The sequence below is a fragment of the Micropterus salmoides genome, unplaced genomic scaffold, assembly GCF_014851395.1.
Source record: "Micropterus salmoides isolate LMB-PRFRI ecotype aquatic unplaced genomic scaffold, ASM1485139v1 Ms_hic_scaffold_16, whole genome shotgun sequence".
NCBI lineage: Eukaryota > Metazoa > Chordata > Actinopteri > Centrarchiformes > Centrarchidae > Micropterus > Micropterus salmoides.
In genome coordinates, this window is record NW_024040707.1 from 25,692,655 (window position 1) to 25,714,595 (window position 21,941).

General features: G+C 41.4%; 2 protein-coding genes across 3 annotated transcripts; one reads left to right on the forward strand and one right to left on the reverse strand.

Moving 5' to 3' along the window:
- The first annotated feature begins 510 nt into the window (after positions 1 to 510).
- Positions 511 to 9,813, forward strand: LOC119905777 (protein-L-isoaspartate O-methyltransferase domain-containing protein 2). Its single transcript, XM_038723093.1, has 7 exons — positions 511 to 656; positions 2,338 to 2,498; positions 2,721 to 2,871; positions 4,944 to 5,046; positions 5,140 to 5,311; positions 6,707 to 6,830; positions 6,975 to 9,813. The coding sequence occupies exons 2-7, from the start codon at positions 2,343 to 2,345 to the stop codon at positions 7,532 to 7,534; spliced, it is 1,266 nt and encodes a 421-aa protein (XP_038579021.1). The 5' UTR covers positions 511 to 656; positions 2,338 to 2,342; the 3' UTR covers positions 7,535 to 9,813.
- Positions 9,814 to 10,769: 956 nt separating this feature from the next.
- On the reverse strand, positions 10,770 to 21,880 carry kif3b (kinesin family member 3B). 2 transcript variants are annotated; one of them, XM_038723091.1, is made up of 9 exons: positions 21,735 to 21,880; positions 19,137 to 20,644; positions 18,867 to 18,968; positions 17,405 to 17,527; positions 16,286 to 16,404; positions 15,644 to 15,760; positions 14,559 to 14,664; positions 14,044 to 14,255; positions 10,770 to 13,793 (listed from the first exon to the last, which is right to left on the reverse strand). In XM_038723091.1, exons 2-9 carry the CDS (start codon positions 20,538 to 20,540, stop codon positions 13,688 to 13,690), a joined length of 2,289 nt encoding a protein of 762 aa, XP_038579019.1. In that variant the 5' UTR covers positions 20,541 to 20,644; positions 21,735 to 21,880; the 3' UTR covers positions 10,770 to 13,687. The 2 variants fall into 2 exon arrangements, with proteins under 2 accessions (XP_038579019.1, XP_038579020.1); XM_038723092.1 differs by having other exon boundaries at positions 19,137 to 20,641; positions 21,735 to 21,836.
- Between the last annotated feature and the right edge of the window lie 61 nt (positions 21,881 to 21,941).

Here is a 21,941-nt window from a genome sequence, read left to right on the forward strand (position 1 = left end):
ATTATTATTACAAATATTATGACAATTATCACAATGTTTTATAAAAAGTATACCATTTCTGTGAGCTAGATTTACGAGTGACCAGAAAACCATGTACATTGTTATATAGTATACAATGCAATCCAACACAAAAAAACAGCCTTAATAGCTGAAACATTTGTTTCAGTGGATTTTTCAAGTAGCCTGGTCAACAGGCCTTTTCCCCTGCGGACATTTGGACTTGTCACAGCACCAATCGAATGTCCATGAAACAGTGGCCTGCGTGCCTGAAACTGAAGCAGCTAAATTAAATTCAGCCATCAATAATGTTACATGCAGCTCTGCTTTTTCATACTGTAAGGTGTCAGAATGTCTTTACTTAAGTAAGCCTATGGTAGGACATCGGTTTAATGCATGGGCCCAGTACAGCAACACAGTCACTAACAGGGCTAATTCAATTAAAACTAAGACATGCAATATCTCTGTAAGCACAGACTTTATATAGGCCATCCTCTTCGGGCCCTCGTCTGGCGTAAATTACGTCTGACGTCAGAGCGTCAGCTGGCCGAATGTTTACATCCAGCAGTGGTGTGTTTGTGACTGGATCCCTCCAACAACAAAAGCCTGGACACAAGGAAACCCGCTAAGCAGATCATATCAGTCGGCATTTTCACAAGGTATAACCTGAGCTTCATCAGGGTTCATCGTGGAGGCGGCGGGGAGAGCCAGCGGCTCGTTTCCACACCGCCAGCAGTTAACGTTAGCTCTTGTCTCGATCTTTCTTCTTTTCCAGCGACGAAGAGAATGCGGTTTTTTCTGCCTGTGTTGACCTTGCAGCTGCGTGACAGTCTGTTCTTCGTGTAATGCTTCGTCTCTGTTGTTTATACCACTCGATAGTTAGACCAGAGAGCTTGAATATTCGAGTTTATTCGAATCTGGATCACCCGAGTGGCGCAAATGGCAGCCGCAACAACGTGCAGGCTGTGGCTCAATGCGGGGAAAACAAAAACCTGCAGGTCGTTACAGGTCGTGGCGTGACGTTTGACCCTCCTTAAACAACATGCGAACGTAAGAATGCAAGTGATAGCTTATTCATTTAATCAGCGAATGAATTGCGAAGCTCAAATGGCAGCGTTTTGCAGGAAGTGTGTACCCTACTAGCCTACTAAACCACTTAGTGTGTTACAGACGGGGTTACAGTGCCCCCCTGTGGTCACCTGTGCTAACGAATCATAAAGTAGAAGTTTATGATATTCACAGGAGCAACATCTCATTCTGGATCCTCTTCCCTGAACATGGATATTCATTTTGAGCTGCTGTTTGTTCCTTTATTAATTCCGCACCCGACAGCATCATGTCGACTCAACTCAGGTGGCATGAAAAGCAAGAGGTCCAGTAAAATTTAAATGCACATGGCCCTTTGTTCTTTTATGGCCTCATGGCTGTGGCCAGCATTTGGCAGCCAGTGCACCCTGTGATCTCTTGTCCTTTTGGCATTGCCCTCTGGTGTTGTTTTTAACACCACCCTGAACCACTGCAGCAGCATTCACACCTACAGTTGTATTCTGCTGCCGAAAGCTTCATTTAGGCACGAAAGAGCTCAGCGTTGGATGCATTTTGAATCAATAACCACTAGTTTGCGTTGTCATATTAGACATGTGCTGAGAGGTTGTGACTGTCACATTTTTGTAGTGTACAGTGTAGTATAATCACATAATGAATGACTTAAAAACAACATAATTCTTTATTAATGTTATGGGTGATGGAGGATTTTTAGGGCTGCAACTACCGATTGTTTTTAATGTCAAATAGTCTGATGTTTACTTTCTCAATGAATCAATTTATCATTTAGTCATTGAAATGTCCAAACAAAATAGGAAAATTCTAATTTCTCAGAGGTGATGTCTTCTTGTTGCTTGTTTTGTACAACAAAAACGGCATTTCAGACGCTTGCATCAGAGACATATTTTGACTAATGGAGTTGTGGGAGTTTTACTGCTGAGGTATGAAGCTTCAGCCTTCTACCTTTTTTTATATTGTTCATGAACATAGACAGTATGATTTTTATTATTAAGTCTGAAGTTCTTGAAATCTTCCATCAGCTGAAACTGAAGAAAAAAAAAAAAAAAGCAAAACAAGAATGATCGTTTTAGGAAAATGTCTGTAAAATACAGTATTCATGAGAATGGATTTGTGCAGCCTGTGGCCCTTTTTAACAAAAGTAGCTTTCCTGTCATTAATCCTGATGCCAGGGGATGATAATCAAAGTTTTGTGTGCAGCAGTGCTTACTGTAGATGTGCTTTTATCCCATAATTGTTGTCTTTATTAGTTAATCACCTGTTTTTCTTTGCCTTCAGTCAAGATGGGTGGAGCTGTGAGTGCCGGTGAGGACAATGACGACTTGATTGACAACCTGAAGGAAGCTTACTACATCCGATCAGACCTAGTGGAGCGGGCTTTTCGAGCCATCGACAGGGCCGACTATTACCTGGATGAATACCGGGACAACGCTTACAAGGTGAGGAAAACAAAAGTCTGTGAAATCACCCAAACAGGGTCCAAAGCAACTCACAGCATACATGATGACAGTGTTTTGGAGTAAAACGCTGCTGGATGAGAATAATAATCACTGGATATTTGTCGTGTTTTTAAGGACATACCGGTAGTTGTAGAGTTACACAGGCTGAAAGATTTGTGGGTATAAGAAAAGGTGGTTAATCTCTACCATTGTTGTTATTAGGACTTGGCATGGCGGCATGGAAACATCCACCTGTCTGCTCCATGTATCTACTCTGAGGTGATGGAGGCTTTGGATCTCCATCCAGGCCTCTCCTTCCTCAACCTTGGCAGTGGGACCGGCTACCTCAGCACCATGGTCGGCCTCATACTGGGTATGTGGATAGCTGCAGTAATTGAGTATGCAGCTCCTTTATTATTGTTCTGGAATCTCAGTGTAAACATGTCGCAGCGTGAAGGTCAGAGGTACGCTCTGGTGAACTGATACACGTTATACTTTGGTGTGATTGGACAATTCACTAAAGGAGGAGCAGGTTTTCATTAGATGCTTTATATTTTTACAGTTGCAGAGTAGTATTTCACAGTTTGTCACCAGCAATCAACTAAGGTCCAGTTCATTTCCCCGTACTTACAGTATCGTCGCTCCCTGTGTTGAAGAAATATTGTGAGCCAGGTTCAGGTGTGAACAAGATTCGGAGACTGATGAAGACTTAACATAACATGTTTTATTGAGCCCGGCCGAGGAGATACAGTGCCAGCATACAACATGTGAACACATCGAATGCCAACACCAAATGTTTCTGTCTTCCCCCTATAGTTCCTGTAGGTTTCTCCATCAGGTCATCTTTAGCTGGCCTTAACCTAGAACAAAAAATCTATCTGATGTTTAGACTCCAATGCTTCATCATATTGGAATCTATTACTATCCATGAGTTGTACTCTAATCTGTTGAGATAGAAAGTTCTACAACATTCTTGTAGGACTCAACCTTGTAAGATTCCCAGAGAACAGCGATATCTGCTAGCCTGATGCCTGAGCTTCTGTCTCTGCCTTATCAGTCTGTCATCTCCCTAACAAGGACAGATACATGAGAGAAATAACTAGAGCTGGAAGGTCAGTGAACACTTGTGGGGTCAGCTAATGACTCCAAGCTAGACCTGTCTTACATTTCCCTGTTACATCAATTAAAAAAACCTAAGAAATATTCTATAACACCCTGCTGTGCTGAGATCAGTGTTTCCTTGTGGGGACCACGAGATCAGAGCTTAGAGAGAAAATCAGCGCTGTACATATTCTACATTCATATAATCTGTTCTACTTGAGTTGGTTTACTGAATAAATCAATAATATGCATTCCATGGTTACATTGACATTTCAAGCAAAAAAAGAGACTATGTTAATAAGTAATTAAGTAAAGATTTATTCATACAGATTTATTCATAGAGCACTTTTCTAAATAGGGGTTATTAAAGGTGGGGCATGTGATTCTGGACATAGCTTGTTGATATTTGAACTCGACAGGCAAACAAATGCACCCATCCCTTCGGTGCTCGTTCAGAAGCTCCGCCATCAAACAAACGACATGCAAACACACAAACCCAGCATCCAAAATACAACAGAATACAAACTAGCAAGTCAGTTGTTAAGAATGTTTTTACAAAACTACAGTGAAGTAGTGTGTGAACTAGGGTTAGCAAACTGTTGCTACAGTTGTGAAGCTAACATGCAGAGAGGACGAGATGTCCCAGAGCCAGCACACCTTCTCCAGATAGGAAAATGTCTGTAAAATACAGTATTCATGAGAATGGATTTGTGCAGCCTCTGGCCCTTTTTAACAAAAGTAGCTTTCCTGTCACGAATCCTGATGCCAGGGGATGATAATTAAAGTTTTGTGTGCAGCAGTGCTTACTCTGTCTCTTCTGCTACTATAGCTAACATCACAACAACCTAAAAACACTAATGTTACCCACCTGTCAAGCAGAAACAGCAACCTCCGCATCTGTTTTCATGCCTCGGTCTGAGCCACTTTGTTTGTTTCCCATTTATTTATTTTCCAGCGGGCACAGAATGGACAGCTAGCAGACAGTGAGGAGATTTAACAAAAAGTGTGTTGAATTAGCTTTTTCCAGACTCGCATACCCCACCTTTGTGTGCTTCTCATTGAAAAACATTCAGCGTTAAATATTAAACAGGCACGCTAGTAAGAAACACAAGAATATCAAATAGATCCAAAACAGAAATATCATTAGAAAAGCAGTCAGTCAAGAAAAGCACAGTGAGAGAAAAATGTTGATTAAATTGGATGAAGAGTGAGAGGTAAACTATTCCAAAGTCTCCCTTCATTTTAAGTGGAGCTTTGGGAAAATCTTGTAGACACTCGTTAGCACACCTTAAAGACTTTGTGTTCATGTAAATGTGGTTCATTTAAAACTGTGATATGTTCCAGGACCATTTGGAGTGAATCATGGAATAGAGTTACATGCAGATGTGATTGAGTATGCCTACCAGAAACTCGACTCCTTCATCAAAACCAGCGACAGCTTTGACAAGTAGGTTTCCAAACGTTCTGTGACATTTTTATTGTTTTCACATCTTTCACTCTTGTGTACATTGTTTTTCATCGCTCCTGTGACTCTCTTCAGATTTGAGTTCTGTGAGCCGTCCTTCGTTGTGGGTAACTGCCTGGAGATTCCTCCAGAGAGCCGTCAGTATCACAGGGTGTACTGCGGCGCCGGGGTGCAGAAGGAGCACGAGGATTACATGAAGAACCTGCTCAAGGTGGGGGGCATCCTGGTGATGCCGCTGGAGGAAAAGGTTTGTGCACAATAGTTAAAATCTGCAGCAACACTTTAAGTCCCTCGATTTAGCATTTACAGGCAGTATATAAACATTTAATAAATAACATGACCCCACAGAGGTTAAATAGCTGGGATTCTCTGCCTGTCAGAACTGAAGAAGCCTTTTGGATGAAAACAACAAACAAAATGTTTTTGAGTATCTTCTACCAAGTCCAGTTGCCTTGATTTTAACCTTATTTGGATTTATTTAATGACTTGCCACACAATAATGTAGTTGCAAGCAGATGTGCATGTTAATTATTTATGCATTTGACAACAACTATAATTCCTTCTGTGAGCTCCCATAAGAGGAGGCTAGTTTATAAATAATCAATGACAGTATAGTAAAACACAGTTATAATAATACAGTGGAAACCTTGTATAGATAGATATTTCCTTGTACCTTATATAGTGATCACGTCTGTCTGGGTCCAATTGATGTATAAGTGGATGATCATTATAACCACTTTTTTTCTTTATTTCTCATGCAGATTACCATCTAATTAACATTTGTATATTTATTACATGAATATAAAGACTTTTATTGACTGTTTCAAAATACAATACAGCTAGAAATTAAATGACTGTACTTCGTATTATTTGAATACAGTATATGGCTGTACAGTACTGCATATAAAATATAACTTTCTAAAGTTCAAATTAGGTAACCTAAAACAGTATTGTGCTGTTTACAAATACAGTAACGTCAGTAATGCAAATAGGCTACTAATCCACAGCTTGTCGCTGTTCCGGTGCAGAGCCAAAAGGAACTACTTAATTACTGTTAGCAAATTAATAACAGCATTTGTATAGGAATGATTTTTGATCCATAAAAACAGTTTCTACTTTCTACTAATACTTCTACTAAGTTCTGACTGTTGACAAATACTGTGCTCTAATAAACACTTAAAATTCCCTTATCTGCTTACAACTACAATATAGTGAGTTATAAACCAATTAATAAATGTTTATACTGCTTATTAATTCTAAAAGGGGGGGGGTTAAAGTACAATTTTACTGCATATTCTTTGATATTACTGTCACCTTCTTGTCTTAGTGAGTGTCTGGAAAGGTTGCTATCTTAGTGGCTTTGTTATAATGTATATGCAGAACCTTGTATCTCTACTATCTCTAGATACCTTGATCTCTAGATACCTTGTATCTGAATGTAGTTTTGATAATCTCAATACAGCTTTTGCAATGTTGAATATCTGCTTTTGAAACATTTCTTGGGACGAATTGGTTTATTATAGTACAATAACACACATTGTACACACACATTGTACACACTTCTTGGACAGTTGGAACTATAAATAGAAAGCAGCCTGTTGAAGTTACTGAATTTAATCATCTTGTGCTGTATTTCCTGCAGTTGACCAAGATCACCCGGACGGGGTCGAACAGCTGGGAGACCAAAAAGATCATCTCTGTGTCCTTCGCTCCTCTGGTGCTGCCTAAACACAGCACAAATGGCAAACCCAAGACTGTCCCACTACGTAAGTGTGATATTGTCTCCTATAGCTTTTATTCAAATGTGAATTTTGACACATATAGTACGTATCTAATTATTCACTTTTGTTGTCTCTCTCTCTCGCCTTCCTATTTTCCGTCCTGTTTTCTCGTGGTTCTCAATTTTGCAGCCAAGTATGAAGTACGGACGTTACAGGAGCTGGCTCGTATCTGCATCCGCCACACCCTCAGAGTGACCACAAATGCAGGAGACAGCCAGTCACGTGGCCGAGGTTCCTCGTTCAGCGTGGGCAGGGGTCTGGCGGTGGCCGGGCTCCATAAGTACGGCCCTCGCTTCAAACGCCGACGCGTCCACCGGCGCCACTGCAACGCCCTAGTCCTGGCCACCCGTCAGGTGGTGGCCAGCAGTGGTATCGGCCCCGCTCCTCTGGACAGCAACAACAACCAGGGAGGGAGAGCGGAGGACGAGGAGGAGGCAGGAGAGAGGGAGGCGAGGCGGCAGATGAGAGGGAGCAGGAGGGCGGGGAGAGGAGCAGGAGGGGTGGTGGAAGAGGAGGAGACGGTGGAGGAAGAGGACGAAGAGGAAGAGCAGGAGGAAGAGGAGGAGGAGAAGGAGACCGGGGAGCTGCTCCGGCCCCAGCCAGCCGTGAACGTGCTTAGAGAGAGGATACTGGGCCTGCCGCTGCCCGAGCCTCTGAAGATGTACCTGCTGTACTACAGAGAGAAATGAAGATGAAGCCAGGTCCTGAGTCCCGGAGCTGAAAGCAACAACCCCCAGCAGAGGTTGTTACAACCCCACCACCACCTGTACAAGGCAGGACAACATGCCACCTACCTTACCGACCCCCAGCTCCAACATCTCTCTCTCACCTGTTCTCATCCTCTTCATCATCCATTCTCTTTCCTACTCCCTCTTTTTCGCCCTGCCTCCCACTGTTGTTTACTTGATTCATTTCCTGACACTCTAAAGAGTCAGTTCAATTTGTCCAGTGGAGGGGAGGGAGGGAGGGGGGGGTTATGCTACTTTGGGAATGCAAACCATTCATGCCAATATTTCGGACAACCAAACAGTCACTGATAAACTTTGTGTCACCTTTTGTGGTGCAAAGAAATAGATATTGGTACATAATACATCTGCAGTTTATCAATTTGCGCTACAGCTCTGCAGCTCTGTATAACTAACATGCTAATCGAGCATTTCCTAAAAACAGCTAAACAGTCCACAGTTGCCTGAGTATCCACAGCTTGGAAAGGCAACATAGTGGTGTTGAGAAGGTAAGTCTACAGTGGCAGACTAGACACGGCAACAGAGTTCAGACACTGTAGCAACAAGCAGAGAGAGCCACAGGGCTTTCCACCTCTTTTCTACCCACTAATTGCAGCTGTGCCCCACGTTCGAGGTTATACAGTGATTGTATAAGTCGTGTGAATGCGGGTTTGTCCACATGAGGTGGTGTGTATTATCATCTAATGGGGACGGTGACGTTTTAGAAAAGAAGACAGAGTTGGCCAAAGCTCAGCTTTGTGAGTGAAGAAGATGTGCTTTCAAAGATTCAGTGATGTGAGAGTTGTATTTTCTCTTTCACCATATATTATTATACATATTTAATGATGTTGTAGCTACAGCGAGTAGGCGGTTGTATTCATTTCCACTGAGTTCCAAATAAAAGAGGAGCTTTGTCTTGAGCCCTCAGTCCATTAGATAATTTAACTTAAATTATCTGCTTTTCCAAGGCCAAGGGTTGACCATTATTTCAAGCATTTATAGTAGAAAAGTTGATTTAACAGGAGCCTGAATTTTCGCTTTTTCTATGCATATGTTTAATTGTATGTGTCATTGTATGAGTTAAAGTCTGTCTTTGTCTGCTGACGAAGATGAAACTGGCCTAAATCCTTACATTGTTGTTCTTGTGTATCCAAAGGGCAGTCTCACTGTTTTTCTCTACATCCCATTGTATTCTCTTAACTTAAAGAGAATGACCATAAAAGATCACATACTTACTAATATTCCAATTTACATAAATAAACCAGCATGATAAAAACACATAACTAATGTTTTTGATTATTGACAGTGTGCAGGTTTTCTCTCACTGTGCTCTCGTTTTTTTTGTTTTTTTTCTTGTAATATTTAGATTTTTGAATTTTGTGAGACTTGAAGTGGTGTGTGCATATGGAATTGTTATATGTTTTGTTTTGTGAATCATAAAAAAATGCAAAGATACTTTGATAAATAGAAGAAGTATCTTTATCACATTTTCCTGATGTAGTTACTTGTTAGATGGGGCATTATTCCTTTGTATTTTTTGCTTTTGTACCAAACTTTCTGCTCCCTTCTGTGCCAAACTTAAGTTGCATGGACTCGATTCTCGAGAGGAAACGGCAGATCAACGGCAAGTCACTCATCTGAAGACAAATGCGGTTTTTCCATTTCAGAAACTGCTCCACTACCACTGAAATGAGACTTGTGGTTAAATATGTATTAGTTTTTAATCATGTTAAACATTAGATTTCTCCCAGTTTGTATCTGAAGAATGTCTGTGATGAGTAGCAAAGTGATCTTTGCAGAAGAGCCCTACATCACTAGATACAGTTAATTAGATAAATTATGGATGTGATCACAGTAATAGAAGAAGGATTTGAATGTGTGCTTCTTATATTGGTAATATATCCAAGATTGAATGGGAGGATTGTGTATACAAAGCAGGTCCTTATCAGGCCAGGAGACTCACATCCCTGTGATTCCTGAGTGTAATGTCATGCTTCAGTGTTTGGCCGATTGTCCATTTCAACTACTGCTGGATCTGCCTTGGAGTACTGTATCGACACCATTCCTTTATTCAACATGAGTACCATTCATGTTTGGTCGTTGTGCAGCTGTGATTTTCTTCCGAATGTATAGGATCATGATGGGGTTTTTTTTGCACTAACATTAAGTTTTGGTGAGAATGACTTGCTTGTTGTTTTTGAGCTATATTATTGACTGCTGTTAATAAAGTCCATTATACAAAACAAGTTGCAAATGAAATAATTTGATTAGATGAGACAGCAGCTGCTGTTCTCAGTGTTAGTGCTGTAAAAGTGTCAGTGTTTAAGATTTTAAATGTGAGTCTTTACCAAACACTGGTGATACACAAAGGGGGTTTTGAAACCTATAATTCCTCTAAAGATTCTTACTGTGTTTGTTTGGTCCACTAGTGTAAAAGTGTAATTGCTGTGTGATCTGTCCAAATTAATAGTACCATAATGGAAAACAATTAGTCTGACTCAAACGGACTAAATGACGCAGGTTTTGAATAATAATAATAATGATACACTTTATTTATTTAACACCTTTTCAAATAATGTTACAAGTTGCTTTAAATGGGAAAAAATAAAATAAAACAAATCAGCACCACATATGAAATCCAGCAAATTCATATTCATTGAGTTCATGGAGAGGTTCCTTCGCAGAGTCAGACCTTTTCTGCATACTAATACAAAAGGGAGATAATGTCTGAGGCTTCTTTTTTACTGAAATCCTCATTTTGGTGTGAGAGTTTCTAGCTGAGGTTAAAAATTATAATTAACTGAGAAGTTAGTCAAAACTATTAGGCCTTCTTCTCTCAACAGATACATGGCAGGACAAAGCTCCCTTGTATCTTGGGTTGGTTCTGTGATCTGAGTATGAATGGACCATCCCCCAGGCTATATATATATATATATATTTATTATGAAATCTCCACCAGCCACAAGTCATGGGGCTTGACAAGGAAACCAAGGTCTGGTTCTGAGATCTGCAGTGCACCCTGGGAATTGTTCGGGGCCTGACGTTCTTCAACAGAGAGCCAGAGATTAGCTTAGTTTGTTTAAGCTAAATTAAACTCACTAATTTCTCAAATCAAAATATGCTCTACCGAACACTTGGGGAATGAAGGGTAAAACATTATCACACACATTCTTCAGTACAGAGACAGGACATGCAGACATCTTGTTTTCATTGAATGGTCTTTAATAATCAAAAGAAACTAAACAGGTAAAAGACATAGCCAGCCACAGACAGAAGTGCACCAGCATAATCCTCATTTGGCTATAAAAACAATACCAGCACATAAAAGTTGGTCATTAAAGTCTTAGATATGGAGTTTGGATCCAGTGATGTAGCTATGGGATACAGATGCAAAGGTATTGAATTAAATTAAGACATTCACATTTTGCTTACCAAAATCCTATGAATGACAAATACTCACACAACCAAACGTATTAGTCAAGCGTGGTACAATCATGCGGCAGGAATACAGCATAGCAATGTTAGTTACATCAGTTAAGCCTTATTCTAAAGATTATGTTTATGAAGTTAAATGTACAGTGAACGTGTAAATACTCTACTGTGACGGGAATTAAGCTCCCACTTCTTTCTATAAGCAGTCTCCACACTTCCCCAAATTAAAGATATGCAACTGTTTCACCTTCATCTTCCATGTGGAGAACTTATCGACTAAAGCATGTTGAAGTGTACACGCACACACAAAAAGCCTGTACCTTGCCGAATACAAAAGAAGACACATAGCACATGTATGATGCAAAAAAATAAAACATTTCAACATAAAATTACAAAGCTCAAAAAATAAAATAATCTATTTTAAAGAAATAAAACTGAATAAAAAAGTATCTATCTACATCTGTATATAAAATGAAAGGTTATAATAAGTTAATTTTTTTTCAACATGGAAACCCATTTTTGTAGTTTTCTTTTTTTTATATATATCTGTAAAAGTGACTGAGGATTGCCTATCAAGAAGTCTATAATCATTGTTACATATCTAAATACATAAGGTATGCAGGCATGGGTCAAACAGCAGACCCTTTAAACAACTGAGACAGGTTGATGGCTGATGGCTCTTAAACATACAATCAACTGCACACATGACAAGTATTTGAGAGGGTTTCATTTGCCATTTGACCCAGGCCTGTTGAAATGTCACAGTGGGTTGTAAAACCCTACACAGTAGCAGCGAGCGGACAGGACACTCCTCACAGTTAGGAGTATGGGGAACAGAGAGCAGCAGAGAGGTGGGCTGAACCGTGAAGGTTAAAACTGCACATTATTCATCTGTATGCATACAAATGGAATGGTTTGTGGATTCAGATCCACTCAAATCCATAGTGTTTTGACTCCGTTTTTCGACTCCAGTACTATGAAGAGCTCAGCACTCCCCTGGGGTTTTAGTGTTCTGTTAGACCAATCAGTTCTTTCCAATGACCACAAGGACCAATACAAAGGTAGATGAGGTAAAAATAAAACAAACAGAGGGGTATAAGTCACCCTCTGCGTGCCTTCCTGTGGCCCCTACCCAGAAACCTGGGGGTGGTTAAATGCTGTGTCCAAATGCTCTGCCTCTCCATATAAAGAGCACAACCCATTCTGACAGGAATGTCAGGACCATGCTAATAACAATTCCCTGATGCTGGAATGAATGAGGAGATGTAGTGATGAAAAAACCCTGGCCAAGAAGAATGTGCATGCACACTTCAAACTAAGAAGCAGAGATTAAGGACAAAGGCTAAGGCACCTTGGAACCCTGATAAATCTGAGGCACATTCCAGGATAGTAACTTTGAAATGACCCAGGGTTTGGATAGTATTGATCTCCTGCTAGGATGTCTAGTGGCCAACTGCAATGTCATGTAGTGGGTGTTTGTGTTGAGCTTTCTCCCATCGTTCCCCATCTCCATCTCGTATGCCCCAGGAAGAACAGCATCTACTGATTACAGCACCTTGTGACAGAGGCCAAGCCTGTGGTGTGCTTTACTTTCTGCCCTGTGTGTTTACAATCATACAGAGTTAAAGGAATAGTTCAACATTTTAGGAGATGCACTGTTACTCTAATGTCTGTACGCTAAATATGAAACCAGAGCCGGCAGGTGATTACCTTAGTTTAGCATAAAGACTGGAAGCAAGGGTTAGTAATAACCCAACTCAGTCCATCCACCTACCAATTAATAATTAACAAACTGTATCTTATTTGTTTAATCAGTACACAAACAGAAACGTAGAAACGGAGAGTTGCATGCTGGAACAATTTCTTGACTGGCAGCATTGCATTGCTAAGATAAGCTGATTGCCTCTAGTGTCATATTAAGCACTACCACATGAGAGTGGTGTTGATTTTCTCATCTACCTCTCTGCAACAAAGCACATAAGCATATTTCCCAAAATGTTTAAATATTCCTTTAAAACATAAAAAAAAAACACACGCAGCTCCGTTCTACCATGATCAGAACTACAACAATGGAAAGAAACAACACAGTTTGACAAATTGAAAAGTTCAATATTCCAACAACGTTAAGACACACATGCTCACACACACACACACACACAAGAACACACTGACAAACACATACACACACACCCGCCCGGTTACTGACAAGTCCATGTGTCTTTACGTCAACCCCCTCCCCCCCCTCCCCCAATGTTCACACTTACAGTAAGAGAGAGAACTACAACAGACTTGAGACGATAGGAAGAAGTGCATAAAGGATACTGCAGTCCATCAAGGGGGATTCTGAGCACACTTTCGTTTTTTTCTGTACATTAAGAACATGGCATTTAGCCAAGTGTAGGGAAAGGTAACAGCAGTGTAGAGTGATGTGAGGCTTCATGCGTGGCTGCTGTCCTGACTCACTCTCAGGATGAGGGTTTCCAAATCAAATATGCAAGATGACGAGCTCATGACAACAGTTCGTAGTGGTGTGGTTACAGTTAAAACCTACAAAGCAGCATTAGTCTTAATGTTTTTTTCTGTCATCTTGACAAAGAATTACTCACACAAAACTAAACCCAGTCTCTCAAACTTGAGTCTCAAAGTGGCAAGGTGCACAAGACAGGTTGGTGGTGACAGAAGCTGTCACTTGGGCACCAGGCCACGGGACTGTGGGTAAAGTGAGGATCCTGGACTGGAGGGGCTGAACGGAGAGGTTGGAGTGCTCGACTTCTTGCCCGTTCTTGGTCGACTGAGTGACAGAAAGCAATGAAAGGGTTAAACAGATTGTAGGAATGACAGCAAAAGGTAAAGAGCCTCCCACATTCTAAGGTTGAATTTGTGTTTTCATTTTATTTATGTTTTAAATGATCTTTTCTTCCCGACCAAATGTAAATAATGCAAGCACCAGCCTAACCACGTGTATGCCACTTCAAAATGAATATAATGTGTGGTCTTGACAGCTGAAGGGGAGCTACACAGAGATTTAGAGGTTGCCTTACCCAGACTTTGGTTTCTTGAGGCTGCCAGTTGCGCTGGCGGGTGGGGTTGGTCCCAAGCTGCTGTGAAAGCCTGAGGCATCTACCTGGATCTCATCCTCATCCCTAAGAGCGTCCTCCAGAGCTGCCGCCACCTTTGGGGCGATAACCGGCTCCTGATACTCCTTAGTGGTCCGAGCCGGCAGGTCCATGTCCAGCATCATGATGTTTTCAGCCTGTGTTGAACACAACAGAAGGACACTCATCAGAGACAAATAAGTCAATCCAGGTTCATGTTTATGTGTTAACAATGAAGGAGAACATATCGTAGGGTGAAGAATAGCATATAAAATGCATATATAATTATAATATACTATATAAAATATTGCATGTTGGTAACTTGGAAAATTACTATCAATTACAATTGATTGTTTTACGTGTCCTCAGTGAATCTAAACTCAATCCACTGGGAGTAATCAGTAAATGTATGTGATGAATACATTCATTATTGACAAAGGTGAGGAGGATGTGCAGCTTACTTTGTATCTCATGTCAGGCCTCATCATCATGGCCATGCGAGCATGGTGACTGAGAGGCCTCCTGTAGCCGACCGCAGACAAAGGCCTGGTCATCATCTGGTGGTCACTGAAGCAGACACAGAGTGAGACAGTGCATAGGTCATGCATCATGGGAAAACTGGGTAGCTGTTTGAACCTGTCTTAATGTGTCATACAATAAAAGCAATGAACTGTTATTACAGAGGAAATAACACGCAACACTGTTATTGAGTATTTTATAAATTCATGTAAATGCCGCTTTCAGACTTAATACTCGAGACAGACAATTTCTTGCAGTGTCCACCCAGACAAAATAACAAAGATTTCCTGAGTGAGCCTTTAGACACTTAAATTTGGAACTGAATATATCAACAACCATGAACAGGCACTTTTATAGCTCAAAAATCAGGGATGCACCAACCTGACTTTTTGTCTCCGTGATACAAATAAGGTAATAAAAGCAGCTATAATAAAAACAATGTCCAATTCAAAATGATCTCCCAAGAAAAACTAAATCTTCCTAAATCTAGTTTTAGAAAAACTACATGGAGCAAATCTTAGCTAACTGATATTGATATTAAAAAGCATTTGCTGTGAAGCACATGCAGGGAGAGGCGTCCTGTTAACCGTAGCTTACCACAGCAAATGAGTGGAGCAGAGCTGAAAACTGACCACTGACCTATGTAATATGGTCAATATCTGCGTCAATACTGATCCAACAGATCAGATTGGGGCATCCCCTTTCCATTGTCTCCCATCTCTACACACAATTTTGCCCTCCACCTAGCCTGCTGGCAGGGGATGGCCTTGCATACATTTAGAGAGTACATAGGACAAACAGTGCAGGTTGAGATTCCCCTGCTGGCCCTCATCTATTACACATAACATTACAATCATACATTAAACAATACTGCTACAAATAATACTACACTTCACCCATAAGCATCTTATTTAAACCCATAGATATTCTTATTCTAAAGGCTTTTACAGAACATGTCTGCTCTTCTCACTTTTAACTTGATGAACAATGTGCAAAAAAAGTAAGTTATTATTATTCAGTAACTTACTCCTCTATACGTGTGATGGGCTTCGTTTTCCAGTATTCATCCTCCTCATCAAAGTAAGCCCTGTTGACTATTTTGTTCTTCTCCTCTAACGGAATGAAGTTCTCGATGATTAGATGCCTGTAAGATGAACAAACAAGCAATTAGACAGAGGCAGTAACAGACAAACAGCCAAGCAGAGAAATGACAGCGACACAAAAATGTTCAGATGACTCCAAATAAATAGAAACACATAACATATCAATACCTGCGGAGTTATTTATTTCACTAAAGCAGAAAGCGTACTGGTTCGAGGCTGTGGTTTAGAAACAATATACTTTTTACATTAGTTTCACATTAAAGAATAATTACACATAATATCTAGTATGTAAGATGAATGTGGCTGAACAGAAGGTCCAATAATCCTAAGAATGCAACAGTACAACCTTCTTATGCATTATTTAAGCTTTATGTTATAAAATCAAGGCTTTGAGTTTAATGCATTCCCTTTGTATAAAAGAAAAAAGTGTCAGGGTGTGACAGCACGAAATCAGATTCAGTTTGGACATAATTACAGTAAATGCCCCTTCCTCTGCCAAGGCAGATGGTGTTCATAATAGATATAATATTGATCAATGCCAACAGTACGACATGCAGGTTCCATACTTGAGTTTGAGGTCCCTGGTGAGCTCATTCTGGGTCTGTTCCAGCTCCTGGCGTTCCTCGATGTGTGCCTCCTGGATGTCATGGATTTCTGCCTTCACTGCCTGCAGCTTGGCAAACAGCTAGAGGACAGAGAAGAAGAGAGGAAACCAGGCTGTCTTTTAAAGAACATTCAGCCTTAGAATTTGGCTTAGACACCTCACTATCATAAGTAATAATGGACTATCCAAGTAGACAAAGCAAATAGTGTATTCTTACCTGATTTGAAACAACTTTACACTTCCAAAAATAAATAGTCATCACATTGTACCTATCCTTTAAAAATGATCAAAACACTTATTATGCTAGGGGTGTATTTTTATGTATAAACAATATATATTGGTTACAGATGCCAGGACTGGAAACAGATGCAGAAAACAGTGTCTTGTGCCAGCGTGGATGGAGGACAGTCATTACTCAGACTAGGGTCGGGCCGATAGACGATGCCATCGTCCATCGGCGATGGCTGACAGACATCACAACATTGAGCCAGCCATTGTGATTGTAAAATCTCAAATTTTCACATTGTACCACCCTGTGAAAGCAGCTTTTAATGACCACGGACATTCTTATTATTGCTTTTAAGTATGCTTTGCACCTGCCTCGGAATTCTCTTCTCCCCACACTCAGACACACCTACACCCCAGGTAAACACCCCGGCTTGCCCCGCCTCTCTCTCCCCCGTCTGCTTCATTTTCTCCATCAGCAGTGTGTTTTATAAAGTCGCCTAAAAGATTGAGAACTCCGTATATTTCCGTATAGATCCATTATCACGGCAGCAGCTGAGCTGCATGTCGGCTTATTAATGACGCAGCCAATCAAACAACTGAAGCCAACATCTGCACTCTGTGTGTTCACTGCTGCTTTACCTGGTCCGTGCGTAAAATATCCACCGCGACTTGTAACGTAAGTTATTAGTCTACCATTTCTTTACCGAGTGAAGTCTGTGCGAGAACACATGCACATAAGATGACTGCACATAAGACCCCCGCGCGCGGACACCCGATGACATCATACATCCCAATGTTTCATGGTAGACATCGCCCAACCCTAACTCAGACCATCAAAGGATGCAGCGGATACCTTTTTTAGCTTCTTGGTTTTGATGTCAACCTCCTGCTGCAGAGAGCTGTAGGTCTCCTTCAGCTCCAGAGTCTCCTCGTCACGACTCTCCACCTGCTGCTGCATCTCTCGCTCTCGCCGTTTCTGGAATAAAACACAAACATTTACTCCAGGTGTAACGAGGTTAAAAAGGTGTCACTGATTGAAAGTGAGGTTGTCATGTGGTACACAAACTTGACAATCAGTCAAGTAAGGGATAATGTAAAGCAAAATGGCCATCATTAAAAAACAATGCATTATAGGGAAACAACAAGGGCCGCAATATAAAGTGGAAGACTGTGGAGAATGATGGCTAATAATGAAGATAGTGACTCCGGGTATACAGGGATATAAAAGACTCCAGAATACATCTATCAATAATAATGTTTTATTATTTTAAAAAGTTAGTGACGGTTTATGCGTTGGCTCAAGCCAAGTACTGAATACAAGACCGACCATCCATCCATCCAGCACACACTTTGACTGAAAGACTGAGCTGGAGAATGAGAGGATGGATTTTTTCATAGATTGGGGGTTTTTAGATACACTGGGGACATGATAATAATAATAATAATAATAATAATAATAATAATAATAATAATATGCGACCTTAAAAATGGCTTCCTCCATGCTTAAAAAAAATAATCTATATATTTCAACTGCATACAAAACTAGCTGATGATAACAGGAGTATTTTAGCTTGAAACTGTATATTAGCCTGGAATAGTTATGCAATGTTTAAAGAACGGCACCTGGTGTACTTATTACAACATTAATCCAACACGAGAAGTCTATAGGGCAGACGGAAGATGTTATGCATTCTCTCCCAGACACACATTGTCTTTGTATCATACAAAACAATAGGCGTATAAATAGCACAGATGAGATTTACCCAAGCCACAAGGAAGGTTGCAGTGGAGAAGAGAAAAGTGATTTAACCCTTAATTCAAGGAAATCTCAGTTACATCAGACTTGAAGTACACTCACATAGAGAACTGAAAACTAAAAGCCTGATTCCACCCTCTTCTCTATATTCTGTCTTTCATTCGTCTTATTATGTCCCTCAATCCCCCTTTCATTTAGCTCATTTAATGACTTGTATTGCATTCATATTATAATTAGTGGCTGTGCGCTGCGCTATTGTAAAGTGACCCTGGTTTTGGACTACAGTAAAATCAATCAAAAAAGCAGGTTTAAACCGGTCATTGCATCTGGGACAGCTCACAAAGGAATGAAAACATTGTCTCTGAACTATCCTGTCAGTAAAATTGTGACAGAAGTCTTGTAGTCTGCACCTGACACTCGCCAAGTGGCGGGAATCGATCTCACCCACCCTAAATTAAAAACAACTTTCCTGTAACCTGTGATCACATTTTGATTCCTTGTGACCTTCAAACAAGTTCTCTAATTAAGATTGGATTCAAGTTTCAGATGTGTGGTATACCTGTTCAGCGATTTCCTGCCTCTTCAGCTCCAGCATTTTCTGTTGCTCATTGGTGTGATCCACAATGTTCTTTCCCCCTACCAGGAGCTTACTCTCCATCGCCTGAATGGAAAGGGGGGGGGGGGGGGGGGGACAATGAAACCACTTCAAGGCGAATGGGAGGGAAAAGCAGTCGCAACTGGTCTATTTACAAATGAGAAGATCCACTACCTTGTGTGAGGTCATTTGAGGACAAACAATGTGGAATACAATGAAACAAAATCTGCTTACCTTCACTTTGGCTGAGAGCATCTCGCCGGCCTCCCTCTCCCTCTTCAAATCTTCCATTTTCTTCTCCTTCTCTTTAAGCAGCCGAACTTTCTCCTCAGCCACCAGACTGTGATCATCCATGATAGCCTTTCTCTCTCTCTCCAGCTTCTCCTGCTGCTCCCGCCAGTAATCCCCTTTGTCTTCCACATCTTCCTCATCGTCCTCTGTCTCTTCTTCATCCAGATCCTCACCGTCGCTCCCTTCCCCGGCCCTCCTCCTCTGCCTCCTCTTTTTCTTCTTTCCTGAGCGTTTTTGCAGCTGTGCCTTCAGCCTTGCAATCTCCTCCTGAAACTCCCTGAGCAGGGCGTCCTTGGGGTCCTCGTTGATACGTGGTTTATTCTTGATGTTCTTAGCCCTGTTGGAGTAGCGCAGCGTTGTCAAGGTCTCCTCCAAATTGTAGGATGCCGGGCCGATGTTGGCAACCATGACGGTGCGGGCATTTCCCCCCAGAGAGTCCTGCAGCAGACGAGTGAGTTTTGAATCCCTGTAGGGGATGTGGCTGCTTCTGCCATCCACCAGAGCTGATATGACATTCCCCAGGGCAGAAAGTGACAGATTGATCTTAGTGGCCTCTTTAAGCCTCTCACCCTGAGCACCAGTCTTGGTCTGTCTTTCACTACCAGCTAAATCTACCAGGTTCAGTTTGCCTACTCTGATATGATTCTCCCCATCCACACCCAACTCACTGCACTCGACGGTGATGACAAAGATGGCGTGAGAACGGGAGCTGTGTTCATTCATGTTAGTAGCCCCCACTGAACGATTCTGGTTGCCCACATTCATGACATGTTCGATCTCCCGCACACTCTTGGTGACAAATGATGAAAGGTCTTTGACGTACACACCCGTGTCAGGCCTCTCTCTAAGCTCGAGACGACGTGACTGGTCCTTAGAGAGCAAGTCTCTGATCTCCTCTTGGTAAATTTCTAGATATGATGCTCTCACCAGGTATTGCTGATTCTGGGACCGTGAAATGTGAGTGAAGATGTGCTCAAAGGAGTTTGGGATCACCCCTCTCCTCTCTGGATCATTTCTCACCCCCTCCATAGTGTACGTTTTCCCTGTACCCGTCTGCCCATAGGCAAAAATGGTCCCATTGAAGCCAAGAAGAACTGAATCCACCAGGGGCCTGAAGGTTTCATCATACAGATCTATCTGTTTGGAGTTTGAGTCGTAGACAGAATCATAAGTGAAGACTTTGGGGAGTTCATTGGCTGAGGCCTCTCTGGGGTTCCTGACAATAATTTGGCCCAATTTGACATCAACAGAGACCACCCTTTCAAACTTGGCTGCCCGCTCTTTTTCATTCATAGGGCGACAGCGGACCACCACCTTGACCGACTCGGAGCTCTTGCTCTTGGACATGTTGCAGAGCTGCTGCCAACCAACTCGGTTTGGCACTTTCTATGCTCTGTCTTCCAAGTGCAGTTTCAACTGTTTACCAATACAAATGCCCACATCAGAACCTGCTGAGAAAACACATTCAGTGATTAGGACAAACCTGCAATGGCAATTGTCATGGTGACTCAAAATCTTGTCCTGCATATATCCGCAATGCTTCATCCCTGGACATGTTTAAAACACTCCTCAAACACCATCTGTTCTCCACAGCCTGGAAACTCCCAAAGCAGTAGCTTTTCTCAAAAAATTTGTTGTTGTGTCACATATAGTCAATTCTATAAAGTGTCCTTGGGTTTCATGAAAGGTGCCATATAAATTTAAGTTTTAATTAATTAAAAAAAAGTAATTATTATTATCATCATCATCTTGATGGTAAATGCACTAACGTTACGCACATTTTTAAAATACAACCTGTAAGACTAATTTAACCACCCTGTACTTTAGCAACCATATAGCTATCCTTACACTGACACCTGTACTGCAGTTCACCTCTCTTGATCTTGACAACTTAAGCTAGTTGAGCGTAATAAGATTTTTCCAGATGTCACAAAACCAGAACAGCACGCCTGAGAACTGACGAGGTGAAATGTAACTTAGTTGATCGAAATTAATAACCCCTCCATAACGTTACTTGACAGCGATGAAAGGCAGAATTTAGCTGCTGTAACGTTAAGTTAGCTCTTAGGTAATACACCGGTGCCACTGCCTCAGTTTAGCTAACGTTACCTAACTAAATTTAGCCCATTAACCAGCAACCATAAACGATCATCAACGCTGGAATTTAAGGTTACTAAGTGACAGCCGTTGTGGCACTCTACCCGCAGTAGCATGTTGATAAACCGTCCGGTTTTACGGTAGTTGCTCAATTATTGTTAGCAACGATTCGTGAAAGTAGCGGGTCAGCTAACCAACGTTAGCGTATGCAAAGTGCAGCCCGCAAGGAGACCACAAGACCGGCCTAGCAACGACAAACACACTGGTAACCTCAGCTACACAAGTCTGGTAGCATTAACGTTACCTGGCTAGTAGTAGCGAGGGCAAACATTAACACAACATATCGCCCTAATTTACTCCTAAAAAATACTTTAGACACGTAAAACCCACGAAACACAAACACAACTTTCCACCAGCCACACAGAAACGTCTTTACATATTTACCAGTGGGGAACGTTTGCTAATCCTGAACTCCCAGTCAGCCATTAGCCGCTGCTCAACGGTCCGGGATACACGGTTGCCAGATTCGGCCACAACATCCCCCGAAAGAAGTACGAGTAAAAACCATACACTGTATATAAAAAGGTAAAAACCATATAGTCTATGCTAGAAACATACTAACCCATATAGATACTGTCATTCTGAGTGAGT